Source organism: Rhea pennata, chromosome 1, assembly GCF_028389875.1.
Source record: "Rhea pennata isolate bPtePen1 chromosome 1, bPtePen1.pri, whole genome shotgun sequence".
In the NCBI taxonomy this organism is placed as follows: domain Eukaryota; kingdom Metazoa; phylum Chordata; class Aves; order Rheiformes; family Rheidae; genus Rhea; species Rhea pennata.
The window spans coordinates 59,016,292-59,036,705 of NC_084663.1; the positions used below are offsets into that span (position 1 = coordinate 59,016,292).

Genomic DNA, 20,414 nt, shown 5'->3' on the forward strand with positions numbered 1-20,414 from the left:
TTTGATCTGTTTGTTGCAATTAAAGCCCGATCTGCTCTAACTAAATATTTAAACAACACAGAGAGAGAAGGAGCTTCAGCTGATTTTCATAACATTTATATTCATCCCCTTACTTAGTTGACGCAGCCGCCTTCTTTGCTAAAGGGAAATGACAGGGCTGAGGTGGACTTCAGTTAAACACTCTAAAACTTCTGGAACTATCCACAAAGATTTATTTGAAAACGACTGAAGATTTTTTTTCCCCCTTTCGTATACCTACTTCCAAGACCTGCTTGATTCTCTGTCAGGAATATTAACCACTTCATTGTCACTCTAGCCAGATGTGTCATATGTGTAGTGAACAACTAAAAACTAAGAAAGTAAGTAGTAATTAATGTTTAATGGAAATCTGTGAAAAATACACTACTATTCACCCTCAAAACTCTAAGTGCTGTGTAAGTGGCAGCTAGATAATCTTATCTTTGTATGAGTCCTGACTCTTTTGTAGCAGACAAAACAAATGCTAGGAGAACTGTTTATGATTTCAAATTGAGTTTATCAGTAGACGCAGTTTCAGCAAGAGAATACCTGAGCCAGTTTGCCCTGCAAATCCCTTTGTCTCCAGGGTGCAGGTTAAAAGAAAGAGAAGAACATAGAGAAAGAATGGTCATATTCAAACTTAAAGAGTGATTCTCTGCAGATATATTAGGCATTTGCAATGCTGCATCTCTTGCAGACAAAATAATGTGCAGCTCTGTGGCAGGACAAAGTTTTCCATTCTGTTCTGCAAGTTGTTCTTCTCTACTTATATGCACATCTTTTATTTAGCCTGACTGCAGAATCATGTCCTACTTAGGGAGGGTGAAGTTAAGCAAAGAGGTGGCCTGTCTGTGATTGCACAGCAACTCAATATTAAAACGAGCAACAGATCCTGAATCTCCTAGGCTCATCACTAAAACATGAGGCATCTTGTTTGGCTCTGTATAGCCACTGCTTTGTTGCATCAAGCAGAAGCATCCCTTGTTTGACAGGCTCAAGATGCAAAACAGCAAATTGTTGTTTAGTATCAGAGTTCTATCAACATTTCCTGATATAGGACTAATTATGCTTAGCCATTAGATATGAACAAATGTTTACAGTGTCATGTTACCACCTAATACTCCCAGTGCATAAATCATTCTTAGTTGTAGTGATTGTGAGCTCTAACCTGTCTCACAGCCCATAATTAACAGGATGAGGTGAGCTCTTTACATAAACAAACTGATTGTCAGTATAATAAGTGCCATTAATAGCATTGTCAGGAAGTGCCAGGCAGGTAGCAGCATCTTACTGCAATCTGCATCTACTGAAGAGAATACTCCTGAATTTTCATCTCGAATAATTTGCCTGGTTAAGCCACATAGCCAAAGGGAAATGAAGAGCTTGTTTATTTTTTTTTAATGGAACTGAACCCAACAAAGAGGAAAAATAATGTCAACGTAGTTGTATTTCAACACCGCTTACATTAACTTGGCAACCTTTATCACATTGAGTATGTGACAGCAGCCCTTTTCTACCAAATACAGCCCTGTCTTTTTTTTTCTTCTCTCTCTCTCTTTTTTTTTTTTTTTTTTTTTTTTTTTTTTTTTTTTTTACTTAATACCAAAACAAACAGTCCTTTTCACTTTATTCATCTTGGATTTTTTTTTCTGTAATGGTTTCTACATTCTGGGACTTCTCTGATGTGCAGGAAAAGTACTTGTGAGACATATTTACTGATTTCTGCTGATACCTACTGATTTCATACTTCTGATTTCTTGTGAGACATGCTCACTGAAATGTTTACAAACCTTCCTGGTGTATCCAGTGGTTTGGAGGATTTGTTCCTTTTAAAGGAACAGTAAAAAGGAAATGAGTTTACTATCCTGTCATTTATATTCAATAAGTACTGAGGAGGATATGAAGTAGAAAGCTGTCCACAATTTCCATGAGTGGTCTCTGAAATATTAGAAAACTCATATCTTTCTGTCTCTAGTGTTAATAAATAGCAGTTTGCTGTTCTAACAACCTCGAACACCTACTACTGAAACCCTATAAGGTGTAGTGAAGTAGTGATGGATCAGTAGTGAGTTATCTTCATTTTACAGAAAGAAAATGAGGGACAAACAGCCAACTGCTGACCTCTGTTACCCTGGGGTGAACCTGAGTTAAATTTGTTCAATTAACTGAGGCAACTCAAGGTTTGCCTTGCTACAGCTGAAATGAGCAACTGACTGAATGTCAAGAGAAATGTGAAGAGATGTGGCCAGAATCCCAAGGGGCTTGCCCAAAGTATATCTATGGGAAAGCAGAATGTAGCATTCAGGAATGTGGTGAGAAAAACTCAGCCACTAGCAGACCAAATAAGCTGAGAGCTGGTCAGAAGACAAGATCTTGAGTGGGAGTTTCTAAATGATTATTGAGTGGCAATAGTAGCCTAGGTATGAGACTACTAAAAAGGACAGTATCTCTCAGTATCTAGAACAATGTTGTAGGTCTCAAATGTCCTGACACTTCTTCATAGGCCATCACTCATCTCCTGGGTGACTTTGAAAAAGTCATTCTACAACTGCCTCAGTTTCTCCAGTTGGAAAGAATTCTCCCGCTACCTTTGGAAAGCACTACTCATGAAAGACATCATTGCAGAACAGTTAGATTACTGATCACACATTGCTTTAGCTGCTCAGTTCCCCATTCACAGATGGGATTTGTGCCAACCCATATGTGCATCTCAGGACCTTATCTCCTTTATAAAATTGATAAAGTTATGTCAGACAGAGTCATGGTGCATGGAAAGTTACTTTCATGCTCTTCACACGCTCGTCCAAGACAGTTTTATCGCATTAACTTTGGCAGCAAGAAAAAAAGAAAGCTTTTTTTGTTCAGTGATCATGTATTCCTGCATGGGACAAACTCATGCCATGGTTTTAATATCCTGTAAGTTCCTAAAGTGCTAGGCATAGTCATTTAGAGATATCTTTTCTCTCAGACCCTTGACTGAATACTAGAACCAGTGGGTTGGAATTGACTTAATTCGTAAGGACATTTTACTGATTTCAAAGAAAGAAGCTGTCAATTTTTATAAGCATTTCTTTGTCTGTTTTATATTAAATAAATCAAGGTTCAAATGGGAGACTGCAGAGGGGAAAAGCATTTTCAGGACACACAATCTTTAGCAGCCACTAGTGTGCATAAAAAGGTGAGATGTGTGGTCAGAACAGAGAGTACATCTCGGTGACCTCCTCCTGCCTGCTTAGCAGAATACTTGTGGTCTGAGAAGGCGTTCATGTCAAGTTTTCTTTAGCTGTTAATTAGGTGGCAGTTCTACTGCTGGGACATGTTGTGTACAAAACAATGACAAAGAAACTGAAATGAGAAAGGATAGGCTCAGCAGCACCTGAAGCTGTCATGGGTATCTCCTTTGGTTTGAGTTAGAGTGTCATAACTGTCCCTCTGTGGTCAGGCTTGTTCTTCTCCAGTCTTGGCGCTAAATCAATTTTCCTGACAATACATCCAACATGTCCTTTCCTACCAGGTAGGAAAGAAACAAAAACTTTTGTGCATGTGCAAATCATAGCATCTTTGAACTCTTTTTTAGTTGCAGCCAGCACATGAGACCTGTTGTTATGGGTACACAAAGCCTTGCCATTGTCACACAAAACCTTAGAAATTTTCATTCCAAAGTGAAAGGTTTCTTCCATACTTACTCTTTTGTGCTTGGCTGCTGAGAATCCATTTCCTCGAAATTGTGCAGATGAAAGTGTTGCAAACATTAATGATAGATTTGCTAGCTTTGCTGTATTTTGCTTGACTTCTTACTGTCCTCTTCCTTTTCTAACAAGCTCCTTGGAGGAGAGGAGAAGATGAGGGGAAACCCAATATATTCTCCTCTTTTGATTAATTTCAGTCTTTCATCTTTCTTATGCTGATGAATCACAGATGTATCTTTTTACCTAAGTCTCTCTCAATGCGATTTTGTATAGTTCATGCTTTTGATCCCTTTTTCTTGTCAGCTCCAACTGCATTTGACCTAAGCTGGCTTTATTATGCAGGCCCATGAACTTAGTCTGTGTTTTGGCTGTGCCTTTTGAATCCTCCCTCAAATCACCTACAGAACATCTGTCATGTTTCTTTCTGTACTGACTTTCAGAATTCTTGCAGAACTCCTCTTCCCTAGCCCAAGCAACTGTTGCTTCTTTTGCCATGGCACCATCACCTCTCAGTACATACAAAAGGCAGCTGATACCATTTTTCAGAAGCTTGTTCCAACATTGTTGTTGTCTTCTTTTATTCCTTTCACTAATTCCTTCCTCCTGGTCCATCTTATCTTTCCTCACCTTCTAGGTACTGCATCTACCTCTACTTCACTTATCTGTCAATCCTTTCTTATCATGTATTAACTGCTTGTCTCCTCTCTTGTTCTCCTGGCACCAATTTGCTCTCCAGTCTGCCACTCCTGTGAAACCATGCTCTTTTCTCTTGAGACAGTCCTGCAATACATTCAATGCACTATTTTTCAACTCCTTCTCATTCAGGTTGCTCTTTAATAACTCTCCATGAACTTTCTATTTATGAGAATTTAGTCCAATAAGAAGAGCACAGAGATAGGCTATTGGGAAGAAGCAACGTACTTGATGCAAAATTAATATCAAATAACAATGTTAAATTTGTGTGGCAGGCATATTACCCTGAAATTTTGTTGACTTTTCCACAGGTAAAAGATAAGCTCTTCATGACAGAAAATGCCTCTTCCTATACCTACCTACATATATAAATGTATACACATGCAGTACATGTATATATAAGAAAAATATGCATACATATATACCTAGTGTATATATTTGAAATAAATGCACAGGAGAGGTAGAACATTTCAGTTCTGTTGAACATAGTCCTGCAATGTACAGCATATGAGAAAAATGTCATCTGGAGTTCCTAGGGACACACACAAGATTTCTCAGGCATATTTTGCACTGGGTTTATGATAAAATTTCTAAAAACTTTGTAGAGGAAAGTGCTAAAGATGTTTGTGTTAGAAGTATATTTCCAGAGGTAACTCTGGGAATTTGTTGCAAGAGAAGAGAGTCTGTTCCAGGGATGAGAGAGGGCGTAGAACCAGAATACAGGAGTGAGTTTGGGAGCAAGGAGAAACTAGAATTGATACAGACAGAACAAGAATTGCACAAGGCATTAATAGTGAGGATGAAAGCTTGAACTTGACAGTGATCTGAAGAGATGAATGAGATAGAATCATAGAATTGGTAAGATTCATGGAAGGGACCTCTGGAGATCATCTAGTCCAACGTCCCTGCTCAGCAGGGTCACCTAGAGCATGTTAGACAGGGTTGCACCCAAGCAGGCCTTGAACATCTCCAGAGAAGGAGACTCCACAACCTCTCTGGGAAACCTGTTCCAGTGCTCCGTCACTCTCACAGTGAAGAAATTCCCCCTCACGTTCAGGCAGAACTTCCTGTGCTTCAATTTCTGCCCATTGCCTCTTGTCCTGTCACACAGGGCAACTGAAAAGAGTTTGTCCCCGTCCCCTTGACACCCTCCCTTCAGGTACTTGTACACATTGATAAGATCCCCCCTCAGTCTTCCCTTCCCCAGGCTGAAGAGGCCCAGCTCTCACAGCCGTTCCTCATAGGGCAGATGCTTCAGTCCTCTGAAGCATCTTTGTAGTCCTACGCTGGACTCTCTCCAGTAGCTCCATGTCTCTGTTGTACTGGGGAGCCCAGACCTGGACACAGTAGTCAAGATGAGGCCTCCCCAGGGCTGAGTAGAGGGGCAGAATCCCCTCCCTCGACCTGCTGCCAACACTCTTCCTAATGCAGCCCAGGATACCATTGGCCTTCTTGGCCACAAGGGCCTATTGCTGGCTCGTGGTCAACTTGTGATCCACCAGCACTCCCAGGTCTTTCTCTGCAGAGCTGCTCTCCAGAAGATCAGCCCCCAGCTTGTATTGGTGCCTAGGGTTATTTTTCCCTAGGTGCAGGACCCTGCACTTGCCCTTGTTGACCCTCACAAGGTTCCTCTCCACCCAGTTCTCCAGCTTGTCCAGGTCTCTCTGTATGGCAGCACAGCCCTCAGGTAAAGATACGTGGCAGGAGAAGAGAAATATTCTAGAAACCACATATTTCGTATGAGCTGATGTAAGATCAGAGACTGGAAGGTCATAGAGGAAGGGTAAGTCACTCAGGTAAGACTAACATGAAGTGCCAGACATTGAGCTGCTATAATTCAGCATTAAGTAGACTGATTTCACTGAAATCATGCAGATTTCTGCCATGAGGATGTGGCTTCACATATATAATGATCATTTCAGAAAGGAAGGGTGCCTCATGCAGGTACTGAAGAGACAAAGCAAAAGAAATTGGGAGAATGAAGGAGAAGGACAGGATGAGAAAGTAGCTTAATGAAGGAGTTTATCTGGGAGTTGTGCAGAAAATAATCCAGTTTGTTTTTACCATAATAGATTCTGCTAGGCTGGTCTTACAAAAGGCAAAATAGGAATAGTTTATTCATAGAAGTACCATAAAATCTGGTACTCCTTCAGGTGAGTCATGTGCCGCAAGTCACTGGCAAGTAGGAGAACACTGAGAAGTGCCACCATACAACTACCCTGTTATTATATTCTTAATTACACAGCTGCTACTTGCTACTGTGGGAGACACAGTACTATGCTAAAATAAGCTTTAGACTAGCCAGGTGCAGCCATTATTATGGTTTAGATATCTACAGTTAATACTTCAAAGTGCTTATGTTTACATAATGCAAGGCACACAAAATGGGGGAGGAGTAAAAAAGCTATTGTTATCCATATTTTTTTAAAGCAGAATCAAGCAAGAGGCTATTAGGTGACTTGTCCAGGGTCACATAAGAAATCAGTATCAAAGTTAGGGATTGAGATGAAATACTGGATCTCCTTCAATGCATGAATTATAGGATCATCCTTTCCCCTCGGTTAGCCACCAGAAATCTATGAAGTGAAAACAGAATTGAAGGCATTGAGTTGTCAGGCTTAGAAGTATCTGTTTTTCCATGGAAACCTCTTTCTAGCGACAACTAAGCTTTTCCAAGGAGAGAAGCACTCCTCATCATGTGAGCTCTCAGAGAGCTATTCTGTGCAAAATACTGTGGATGTGCTGCAGCCTTCTAGATGAAGTCTCATGCCACAGCCAGGAGGAATACAGCCTGGATCTGGACAATCTAGCTATAATTCTGGCTGCTTAATATTTTTTCACCACGGTCATGCCAGAATTGTAGTTGTGTTTTCTGTTGTCTGGCTGTTAGTGGTGATACATGTATAAGTAAGAAAGACAGCTTAATTTTCATAAGCTAACTTGTGCCTGGAGTAACAAAGGGTGAGAAGAGTACACTTCATCATAACTGCAGGGCCAGAGCAAAAAACAATGACAAAATTCTTGTTGTTAGTCATGGTGTTTTATTATAATAATTCTTAAGAAGAAGAAAGAGGCAGTTCAGAATACTGAACAATTCAGATTCATTATGGTAGCCACAGTGTTCTCATTTGCTGAAAGAATAACTCTTTCATGCTTGCCTTTTACAAAGGCCTTGGTGGCAGGGAAGATCAACACTCTAGCCTTTCCTCTCGGGAGGTCTGAATTCAGATTCTGATACAATCAGAGGTGAAACAAAACTGGTGAAATATGGACTAGGAAGTCTCATTCGCATTGCAAAAGCAGGCCCAACAGCACTGTAGCCTTTGCTAGGGAGACTTAAGTTAATCAAAAGCTAATAGAGCAAAGTTTCAGCAGAACTGCATGTGGCTCTTGGGGAAGACAGAGGAGTAGCAGAAGGACAGGTCAGGGCAGAAGCCGAAAAACTATGGACAAGGAGAGTATTCATTGTGCCTGCTCATGCCATGCATTGCTTTGGACAGTAGCTCATTTCTGTGACTTCCTGATATAGTTGAGGAAGCAACTAACTAAATGAAATGACTAGTAATACTCAAATATATTAGATAAAATTTCTCATTCACAATGATCATTCATATCAAAATCTTTTGACAGATTTCTGTTTTGACAGAAACATTTTTGTTGTTCAAAATCAGAATGACAAAAATTTATGATTTGATTTTTTTTGATTTTTTTAATACATAATATGGCATATAATCTATATATTATATATTTATATTATGTATCACATTATTCAATACTATTGAAATGGGGTATTGTACATTGTTAAAATAAAGCATTTAGATGTGATTGTTTTGATGGTTGCAAATCAAAATATCTTGAAACCTCTTTTCCAGAAAATATTTCTGAATTTCAGTTGAATGATTCAGATTCAGAATGAAAGCATTTTTTGAAACTATTGAATTTGCTATGCAGCTGAAGTTCTGTTTTTCTGATCAGTTCTGCCCTCAGCTGAGATCATAGAGATAACATAAAGGAAAAGAATTTGGTGTTCTCCTTTGGAAGAGACAGCAACACCATCCCAGGCTAGAGAAAACGGAAGTATAGCTAGTGAAGGTACTAAATGTATTTTTATAACTTTGTCCAAGGTGGCTTGGGAGGCAAGTCATTTTCATCTACCTAATAAGATTTTAGATACTAGTAAAAGTTATAACAAGTTACATGATATATTAGCTTAGGACAGTATCTGAACATTTGTGCATTCCCAAGCAGCTCCAGAAGAAAACTGGAGCTTTCCAAAAACTTACTTTGTGACAAGCCAGAAGGGCAGGTACAGGCAGTTATTCCAGCTCAGTGGATACAACACAAGTCATGTTACCTTGTCCATGCATCTAATCTCTAAAGCTTACCTGTTAATTTCTGCCTTCATTATATCCCATATCAAACTTCCAGAAATACTGTTGAGAGCAGGATTTGTTGTGATGCCTTTAAAAATACCGGGGAAAGGGGGAAAGAAATGATACTGCTACAAGAAATACACGGACATATGATTTCTTAAGCCTTCCAGTCTACAATGGCATGAGAAATACTAACTGAGAAATAAGTATTTCAGGGGTATATTTTCAGAACTGAGATTTTGGACTGGTAGGTGGGAAATCAAAACCATTAACAAGCAGCAAGAGTTTGTTCATTTCTTATTATTCATCAGTTTGAAGGCTGAACTCTGTGACTTGTTTGGCAACACATGGGGCTAAAATAATGAAAGCAGATTGATGTCCGTAGTAAGGAAGTTCAATATCTACTTCTTGCAAATGGAATTCTAACATTTCTTTTGATGTTAGCGGTACTATCCTCAAAAGGATCTGCTGACTGCTGAGTTGTGAAATGTGCTGTTAGAGTATGGGCAGTGTCACTCCTACCAGCTGTGTTGCTGCGTTCCAGCCCAGCTGCACCTGCCTTTTTACTGTTGTTCTCACCCTTTACTAGTCATGGTAGTTTCTTATTTTGATTTATTCTACCTCATCGGTAAGAGAGTGGTTTATAAAGAACAGTCAGCCTTCTAGCACAAAATCAACAACTGTTAGCTTAAATTTGGCCTTTATTAACTAAGATTTGTTTCAATTAGTCAAGATCTCTTTCATATTTCCTCACAGTACATGGCCCATGGGACCTCATTTGCTGTCCAGTGTGTTCTGTGTGTCTCTGTCTCACAGGTTGTGAAATGCTACAGTTTGTTTGGAGAAAGAGCAGATCTTCCTTTCAGCAGTTACTTAGATTGCATCTGCCTCTAACTTGAATTCATCTCATTATCTTATGTACTGTGCTCTCTTAATATTACCAGTTTTGAGTAGCACCAGTGGGGTGATAAATGCACAGTGGGCTTTTAGATGATCCTTTCCCTCTCACCTAGATTTCTCACCTTTTTAAAAAACTAGTGAAGGAGTATAATGTGGAAAAGGAAATATATAACATATAATGAAAAAGGAGAGACTTCACTAGAAAATGATGGCTGGCGAGGGCTGGCGTGTTGTAACTGGGACAGAGTAGTATGGAGTGTACTTGGTAATCTCTCGAAGTTATTTCTAGATTGATTTTCGTTTGCTCCTCGAATGCTTCTATAACTTGCAGTCCCGCTATATTTGTTAAATGCATTGGCAATTCATTCCTCCTTACCCCTTAACAGTCTTTGAAACTGAATTCTGCATGAGGGTTACCAACATTCTACTGAGTTAAAGACCACAAGAGACTGTCATGGTCACCTAACCCATCCTAACTTCTGCCTAACTATTTTTGAAACTAAATGAATCTCTGTCTTTATGTCTTGCTTCACAGCCCAGTCTGTCTGTGACCATACCAAATTTTAGTAATGCAGATAATGGTCCTGTATGTGCAGCATAGGATGATAATTTAATACTTTCAGTGCACTGCACCCAGTTTTGCTAGCATATCTGAGATTTGAAAATGTTCTTGCAGAGCATGGTATTTAACTGATTTCTAGAAAGATTGTAAACAGTTTCCAATCCCAGTCATACTGCCCTTACTGAGTGTCAAAACACCGTTCCTTTTCCTTTCTTTGTTTAGATCCAAATGCAGTTTTTCTCTTCCCTCTTTCACAAGAACACCATTTCAATCACCTCTCTTATTTACATTTTATGCAGCATCTCAGGATAGATAATTAAGTTCTTATCTATACAAACATTCACTTTTCAGTTGATTTTTAAGCAGTGCGAACCTTCTAGACACATTTGGTTTAAAGTATGTTTTACTTCAGCTGAAACCAGCTGCTAATCAATGTAAGCCAAACCAAAATAAGCCCATCTAAAGCTGAAATCATAATTTCACACAAGCATTACCTAAATGAGTTTTAAATTACTGTCTTGAATTAAAACAGTGCTACTTTCTTATGTAGGTAAGCCTTTAGCATCCAGTATTTTCTAGAGCAAAAGGGATTTCCTTTCTGACTGAGAAAAAAACCCTGAAACCAGTGGGGGGGGGGAGCATGGGAAGAGAATAATTTATTATATCAAGATTTGTTCTTCAATTATATTATTCCTATCAGAGTATAAACAGATCTTCATATTAGATGATCATTTTACCAACACTTACTTCTCACCAGGAGTGTTTTTCATCATTGTGTTCCAAAATCAAGCAGCATTCAGATTTGTCTGGGTGATATATTTTTGTCAGCACAGCAAAGGTTCCCACAGTGTTTAATTACTCAGACTAGCCAGGGGAGAAGGAAAGAAATGAGCTGTGCTGAGTTGGCTGTGCCAGGATTGTTTTCTGTTACATAACTAGGCATCTTCCTAATGCATTAAAGGAAGGCAGCCTCAGAACTACTGTCTTCTGTTTCCATTGACTGTCTTACTCCAGATTTTGTGTTTATCATTGATTAACTGCCTTTAAAAAAAATATATATATATTTGCAATTTGCTCATTTCTAGGGCAGCAGGTTCTTGGCTTAGTGGAGAACCAAAGTGATTGGTATCTGGGCAACCTTTGGAAGAATCATCGTCCCTGGCCAGCTCTTGGGAGGGGCTACAATACAGGTAAGCCCTGAGGGTTTTCCTTGAATTAACATATGCACTGAAGATGGAATTTATCTCCTGGCATGGAGATACAGTACCTCCTTCCCAACCTACCTCAAAATTTGCAGCTTAAAGCAGTAAAAATGATGTAGTGTGATGTGTTTTGGAGTTTCTGCTCCTGTGCTGCTCTGTGGGGACCATGTGCCTTCTCTCAATGGTCTTAAGAGAGATTGGAGAAGAACAGAGCTTTCCAGCAGTCTGACACATCCTAAGCACATCCCTCACATAAAGATTTCTCTCCAAGATGAGCACCTGAAGCGTATGTAGGCCCAGCAAGAGGGAAAGAATAGGAATTAAGGCTCATTTTTCTGTAGAGAGGTAAATGGTATCACAAAATGTCAGCCCAGCAATGATATAACTCCTGCAGGACAGCAACAGGGTCATAATTGTCCTAATAAAATGCAAACCACTGCCATCAATTTCTGCTACTGTGAGAAAGGTATAAAGGCACTAGATCAGAGAATTTATTAAGTTACCAGAGACAGGTCTTCCCACTGATTTGTTATTTGGTATGTGAGAAAACATACCAGGTGCATAAAGAACACACACATACATCTAAATCATGTCAATGCTAGGCATTATGTGCTGGTGCAGTGAGTTAGGTTCCCTCTGTATTTGTAATAAAAAGGCAGAACAGATGGTGAAGGCTCCATTTAGAAAAGACGAATCTATTTAAATAACCCTGCACTATCAGAAAATGATTCACCATAATAGTGGGTTTGCTGTGCAGAAATATTCAGGATTCAATTAAACAGACTAACTAGAAAAAGGATGGCACACAGTTGTAGATGGGTCATCTGTATTTCTGTATTCCTTTGTGTGCTGGTGAGAATCATGCCAGTTTTTCTGAAATTGAATTTCAGCCTTTACAAAACATTTCTTTTCTCTTGAAATGTTCATAAGAATAACCTAATAGAACTTAGATAGATATGGATGTAAGATAATAACAAAAGAGGTTTGTTTCCTGGTTCTTCACTCACTAGAGTAGAAGTACCTATGTTAAGGCTTGAACTGCCTCCACCCCCAAATACATGAGACAGAGATAAGTTTCATGGATTTGCCACGATACCTGAAAGCTCACATTTTACATAATCAAACTTGTCAATGTCGGTTATGTTCTGTGTTACAGCTGTGTTACAGCACAAAGCAGTACCTTTTGTTCTTCCGAAAGGTGACCACTTTTTATAATTACTTTCTGTTGCAAATTTACTTTTTCCTTTCTGCCATTTTAATGATGATAGGAAGAAATGTGGCACAACTGCATAACATTAACCCAGAAATGTGTGGTGTCTAAAATGTAGTTATGTAAATAATAATGCTGTAAAGCTTTAATTTATACTGTTATAACTTACTGATACAAGGTTTTTTTAAGAGTACCGAATATCAGTGTATCACAAAATTCTTCCACTGGAAGCAAAACTAATTGGATATCAATAGTCTTTCACATTTATTCTATATGTTAATTCATAATGAGTGTAAATACATAGCTACCTGTCCATGAATAATCTTGCCCATGATTTTAGTCTGTTCACAGTTTCTTTCTTCAGACAATTCATATGCAGTTATGAAAACTTTTTTTTTAAGAGACATAGAAAGAAAACCAAAAGCTAGATAATGAATGGAGGATTGCATAGGTGACTGCAATAAGTGGAGTGACATTTTTTCAAACATGCAACAATGGGTCACTGAGTAAAACACTGAGAGTGCTGAAAGATAGCAAATGATATATATGATTGACAGAATCAGCATAATTTACTGTAATATTTTTGTTTAAATTCATTGTTTGTCTCAGTAATGCAGCAGAAATTGGAGATGTAAATCTCTAAAGGAAGAAGAATTAACAAAAGAAACTGAGGTTTGTTTGATGTGTTCAGCAAATTAAAATAATTGACACTGAAGACACCACATTGGCCAGGAAGAATTCAGAAAACTGAAGGAGAGGGCCAAAGAACGACGATAAGTCTAAACAAAATTCGTGCAAAACTCATGACCAAAGTTGGGCTGGGAAGGGAAAAATTCAGATCTTCGGGTATTTAAAGTAGTATTTAGGAACAGTAAAAGAGCCCTCAAAACCCTGAAACTTTAATTGTCAACAAAGACAAATCAGAAGGAAAGCATGAGAGACTGTGCTCTTGAGAGAGTGTTTTACTATAGTCTTAAGCTGTAGTCTTAAGAAAAGAGATTTTTATGGGGGTCTCTTCAGCCATGTCCAGCCGTGGAAGCTTTGATGCAGAAGCACTCCTCTGAGTCAAAATTCTTCCATTGCCTTTCACTGCTTCCTCCCTATTCCTAAAGTATATCATTTTTCACGGACCTATTCCTTTCTATGTCTCAACCAAGCTGGACAGCATGTAGCTTGGGGGATTCTAGAAGGCAGATATATTAAAGCCAAAGCTCTGTTTGTTTCTTCTCCATTAACTCTTTAAATCCAGTAAGCATATGAGTTCTCCTATTTCTGTGTGCTCAGACCAAATCTCCAGGCAGCTGATGCAGATACTGAGGGAAAGCTTTTTGTTTGGTTGGTTTTTATCCCTCTTGCTCATTTGCGCAGGCAGATAATTCACGTCAAAATTCAGTCTATGACAGTACAATCTTAGGAAAAGCAAACAAACTCAAAGTCAGTTCAGTGATAATTTCATCCAGTGTAAAATGTTCTTAGTTAGACCCATTCTTTATTCTCAGTGTTTGAGAGAACATTCACTTTCTCAAGGCATTTTAAACAACACTGTTTCTATGCAACAAAGGTACCAGTTTCTTCTGTACCTCTTTTGCCAAAACTCAGTAAGCTACCTTATCAAATACTTTGTATATGACACCCACTCCATTTTGCTTGTCTGCGCTGAGATTAACACTTACAGGCCCATAATATGTTAGTTAAAACACACACTTCACTCTCTGTAATCTATACTGTTTGTTACTGACTGAACTATGCTTTTAAAAGTATTACCTAAGGTGCATGATGATTTTTCTCTTTACAGATGTTAAACTGACACCTCCAGAATTGCTCTGTATGGTTTGATATTCATTTCTGAAGTATTGACCATCTTAATCCTTAGAAAAATATTTTGTCAAAAAATATCTAAACATAAAACCTTTTAGTGATTTGTCTGCATTATACTTTCTAGCATGGTGGAGAATAGCTTTTAAACGCAGTTTCTGGTGACTCTATTGTCATGATTTCAGGCCATTTCCTCAGGTGATGTAAATCTCTCTTGGCTTCTCAGGCTTTACTGGCCCAACTTACAACAACTGAGAATCTGACTCCAAGTCTTTCAAATGGAGCTTTAGAATGGGTCAGTCTAAATTATACCAGGCAATATATTCAGCGCAGAGGTTTCAAGACCCAAGAGATTTTAGTCTCTTGACAACAGTGTTCATTATTCCTGAGACAACTCAGAATTCATTTTCTATCAAGCACCAGCACAGGAACCATTTTTCAGTGTGACCAATTCCTCCATGAGGTCTTTAAAATTCTTACGGGAGTAGAGACTGTAAAAATTAATGCCAAAACAGAACAAAAAGAGCAATAGTAAACTGAGGAAAAGACAAGCACCTAAAAAGCTGAGGAAGTTTGGTTTTGCTTTTAATTAGAAAAGTGTAAGAGCATTAGACTCAAACTGTTTTCATAAGTTAGTATTTCAGCTATCACTGGAAGTGTAGCTATACTAAATATACTGTGTACTGTTTTCAGATCTAAATTTTTTTCGTATGTTTTTTCACTCTGAGAACATCCATCTTGATCTGAGCCAAGGACTGACTAGGGACATGAGCCCATGGGTCTTGAAACAACCCACGTCTATCCTCTGTAATTTGGGATCACATCTTGTGCTTCTTCATGATGATACTGTGCATCTTCAATGCAGAAAGCAGATGACCAGTAAAGAAAGGCAAAATAGATGGGGGTTTTCCAGAAAACTACCTATGGTCCTGATTGAAAAAAGCAGTAACTGCCTTCATCTGTGCTCTTTACACCTCTATTCACTATTACTGTGAACAGCTAGGCACGTGTGTTTTCAGAATAAGTTTTCTCTGAACTGGATGCTATGATACTGGATCTGATGTTAAGAAGCGCTGAACACTTTTAAGTAGACATTTCTGGTTTTCAGCAAGTCTCACAGTTAATACTTTGAATAGATACTGTTGCCTAATTCTGTATAGATATGTTACCAAAATACCTTTTTTTCCTCTCGAAGCCTCAGAATTCTGAGAACCATCTGTATATAATTTACAAGTTATATTCCATAGCTGCTGACTGCCAGTAGCACTTTTCTACATGTTCTAGAGAAAGTAATATATTGTTGTTTGAGAGAACCAATTTTTCAGAATTTTCTTAATGAATGAAAAAGAGAAATCACGTGTTTTTGAACTCTTAAATACCCAGCATCAGGCCCTGACACAGGAGAATGTCACTCAATTTAGCCATGCCCTCTCTAAAAGCCATTGCAATATTCCTACCTCCCATTGCATAAAACATTAGTCCACCTTTGCTACCAGTCATTCAGGAATTCCTATCTTTCTCTTTGGTTGTATGTACAGGAGCCTTTGAAAACAGACGAAAATACATTTAAATGATCAAAAAGAAAAAAAACAAGAAGAAAAATGAGATCCAACACCCCTATTAAGGCAAAAAGTAATAGTCTCCTCACTTGCTCAGATTCACACTGTACTAGTTGTTCAGATTTTTGAATTAGATTATTTCTGTAAGTGACTGTGACCTCACTCAGTAAATATTGTGCGATATCAGTGCAAAGTGATACTTATACACATGTGCTTTATACTGCACAAAAATGCAGTCAAAATACAGGTATCATGCACATCTTAGGAAGTGCGCACACATTGGTGTTTTTAGGCTCAACAAGAAAGCTGTCTCTTTGTGTCAATGTTTGGAAGCTGAAATGGTATTTCTGCTTTTGATGGCCGTCTCCCTATTTTTGTGACTGTAATCTTTAGCTTGCTCTTAAAAAATAACTTATCTAAAAGCTGTCTATGTGCAAGAATAGCTTCCTTTTCAGCCTTTCTCATTCACTATCTAAAGCATGTTATGTACTGAGAACTTGTTTACAGCATGCTTGGCATTTCTGAAATGCAGGTCAATATGTATTTGATTTTGAAAATGGTGCCTCCAGTTTGAGAGGCCTATCCACATAATAATGGGATTTCTGTGACTGAATTAGTTCTCTGTTCATTGCATTTTCTAAGAGAAGTCCTGTGCTCCTTGGCAATTGAATCTATCAGGCTCTGCAATAAGTGCATTTTTTAAAAACAACACCTGATTTTATTTACACTTTACATTTTATTTACATCTCCTAAGGAACCTGCAATAAGGAGTCAATGACTTTTAGACAGTCCATGCCAGATTCTAGTTTCCATTGTTCTGAGGTAAATAAAATGTAATTCATTGGCATTGACTGAATTGTCAAAGGTTTGGTTTTTTAGTGATTTGACCTGAGTTCAAAATGTAGATCTTTCTATAATGTACAGAAATAGGATATATATATATTTATTATTCCAGTCTAATGATTTAAAGAATTATTCTGAAGTGTGGTATTTTAGCTTGATAGAGACAGTTCTTTATGTGAACATACATAGCTTGATGATTAATTATGTTGTCCAGCATTCTGAAATGCCCTCTCGGTTTTGTAGATGGGCCATCATTAGCAGGTTAAATTTAGACAAAAGATTTGCACATAAAAGCTTAGTAGAGGCATCCAGGTGCCTATACTGAGAACAAAAACCTCTATTACATGTCAGGAGGACCCCGGGCAAATGCATAGTAATATTAAAACTAGTACTTTTTCTTTTGAAGTGCAAGTTCACTTTCCAGCTTCTCACTGCACTCTGTAAAGGCAATTAGGTAAATATAGTTCCTTTTTGTAGATATGGAAATAAAGGTTTTAGCCGTACTCTCAAAGCAAAGAAAGAAGGGTCACAGTTGGACCCCATTTTTGGGCTCCAAGGAATAGCCAGGTGCCTGGCACAGAAAGCAGCAGAGTAACTAAGATGTCTCTCTACACCCTTGAGTCAAAGCTGTTCCCTCTAAGGGAATGCCCACAAATAATAATTGGATGTAGTCGTAGTCACATCAGTCTCTTAGGTGCCATTGGCTACAGAAACTACTGTACTTTTACCATTGTAGTAAACTGGACAAGCTGGGTTCAGGATGGAACTTTGCCCTTAAAAAAAAATCTTCAGAATGTGGGAAAATCAAAAAACTTTATTTTTACTGCATGAGTTAGAGAAGTTCTGAGAAAGAAGAATCTGCAAAACTGAGTGACCACTAAGATCTCAGAAGAAGCAGCAAACTGCTGCCGTTGTCCTTTTTCTCTATGTTCAGCTGCCTCCTGACTAACTGTTCCTGCTGTGGCTCCTAGGTGCTCCATCCTCTACCTGCCTGCAAAGAGCTGAGCTCAGGGGAGGACAGGAGCACTGAAATAGGATATATAGATAGTTTCTGTGCTCTTGTTCTCAAGTCCTTTGCAGAAGTGGTAAAAAGAGAAGTCTTCCTGAATAGGATCATAGAATCATAGAGCAATTCAGATCAGAAAGAATCATCAGAGGTCATCTGGTCTTCATCCCACTGAAAGCCAGCTAAGGTTGCTCAGGGCCTTGTCCAGATGAGGGATCCAAAGATGCAGATTCCACAGCCTCTCAAGACAGGCAGCTCCAGTACTTAATAATGTCATGGTTGGAGAAGTTGACAATCAAAAAAGTTTCTCCTAAAACATAATCAGAAATTTCCTTGCTGCAACTTGTGTCAGTTGCCATTAAGCAGTTGTAGACAGCAGTAAGATCTCCCCTCAGCCTTCTTTTTTGCAGACTAAACAAACCCATTTCTCTCAGCTTCTCCTCATACATCATATGCTTCAGCCCCCTGACCATTTTGTTGGCTCTCTACTGGATTCACTCCAACATGTCAATATTTTTCTTCGACTGAGGAATCCAAAACAGCACTGTAGATGTGGTCTTGCAAGTGCTGTATAGCAAGAGTAGTCACTTCCCTTAATCTGCTGTCTACATTCTTGCTAAGACAGCTCAGGATGCGGTTGGCCTTCTTTGCCACAAGGGCACGCTACTGGTTCATGTTCTATTTTCTGCTCTCCACAATCTCTCCACAATCCCTAGCTCTTCTCCTGGAAAGCGTCTTAAAACCATGTTAACCCCAGCCAGCCCTGTTGCATGTGGCTATTCCATGTAGGAATAGGCCCATGCAGAACTTCAAATTTGCTTTTGTTGAACTTTAAGAGATTTCTGTTAACCCACTTGTCCAGCTTGTCAAGGTCTCTATGAGTAGCAGCACTCTCTCCAGGGTACTGACTGCTGTTACAAATTTGTATGATCTGTGAAGTCGCTGAGGGGGTATGTCTCATCTCCAGGTCATTAACAGAGATGTTAAAAAGTGTTAACCCTTGTACCAGCTCCTGTGGAACACCACTTGTAACTGGCCACCATCTAAATGTTTTATTGCTTATCCTAATCCTTAGAGCTTGTCAGTCCAGATAATTTTCCACTCACCTTATAGCCCACCTATCCAACTCATACCTCATCAGTTGGCTATAAGCATGCTAAACAGCTCCACATACATTTTATCCTTATGCAAACTCAGCCCTATATTTCTGTTGTGTTATTAGAAGAGAAATGGTTGTGAAGGAAGGATTGAGCTGAGCTTTAGTGAAACCATTTCTTTAAACTACATCATGTTTTATTTTTTTAAAAAAAGCTCTAGATAATCTTTAAGGCTTGTTCCTTCTGTGCTGCTGCTTTCCTTCTCCTAATTAATTTCTTAGGGCATTCTATTCCCTGAATCTAGTCCACCCTATAAACTGCCTGTTACATGAAAAAATAAAAATGTTGTATGATCGCTTCTGAACACAAAACCCCAAGCCTCTTTGTTGTCTAACTGTAAAGAAATACCTGAGAGGCTGTTCAACCCATGACCCACATTTCCTCCTCTGCTGCTAGGACCTTGACTGAGCACCTAACCATGAAAAACTGTGACTTACTCTTCGTGCCCATCTTTACAACCAGCATTGAGAATGACTTTTCTAACATTAGAAGCCAGCCAAGTTAATTACCACCTGTGCAGTGTGTATTTTTCCTCTTCACATAGTCCAAAATAAAAACCTTGTAAAATGTTGACATTTCAAGCACTGTTAAATATGATGTTTCTGAGAGAATCAAAACAAAAAAAAAACAACAAAAAAAAAAGCATATTCCTCATCAATTTTCACTTTGTACTGCACACTGAGGAAGAAAAAAACAGTATCATGGATAAGTTCAGATATAATATAAAGGCCTGACTGTTGACTTAGATAGATTTAAGCTACTTTACAGCAACTGAGGATCAAGAAATATACTTTTTTTTCTTCTCATTTAAAGGCAAGTGATTCTTTTTGTAGAGAGTGCAATATAAGTTAGTTTTGGAAGGTTGCTTGCTTTCACTAAGGCAAATGTCCAGAGAATTTCAGCAAACCTCTTCACTTTTTATCCATGGACACAAGTTTTCTGTTGTGATCCCTGTTTCTAAATACACCTGCATAGGAAAGAATAGCTTCAATGGCTCACTCTCCTGTATAGTGATTGTGTACAGTTTATACTATTCTGTGATTCTTCTTCAGGATAGCTGCCCAAAGTCCAGTTACTCTGGCTTGATATAGGATTGTAACCTTCACTCTCACTTCTGTATTTTGATTCACGGACATCTAAAATCATATGCTCAGAAACAAAAAGAGACAGGAGAGTCAATCCAAGATGGATAATCACTTGAATATAAGCTCCAGGTTTAATACAGTAGCCAAAACGCTTCGTGTAATCATCAGATGTATAAGCAGGGGCATCTCAAGTCTGAATACAGGAGATAGTTGTTGGGGTTATTTTTTAATTGAACATTTTTTTTTCAACTCCTGACATACTGGGTATGTCTACACTGTCAAATAACTTAGCTTCCTAGTTT

General features: G+C 38.6%; 1 protein-coding gene across 1 annotated transcript in view; it reads left to right on the forward strand.

Moving 5' to 3' along the window:
* LARGE1 (LARGE xylosyl- and glucuronyltransferase 1) overlaps positions 1-20,414 on the forward strand; it is a 286,606-nt gene that overhangs the window by 208,041 nt on the left and 58,151 nt on the right. The window contains exon 8 of the mRNA XM_062588926.1: positions 11,321-11,425. Within this exon, the coding sequence (XP_062444910.1) occupies positions 11,321-11,425 (105 nt within the window). The remainder of the gene's footprint in view (positions 1-11,320; positions 11,426-20,414) is intronic.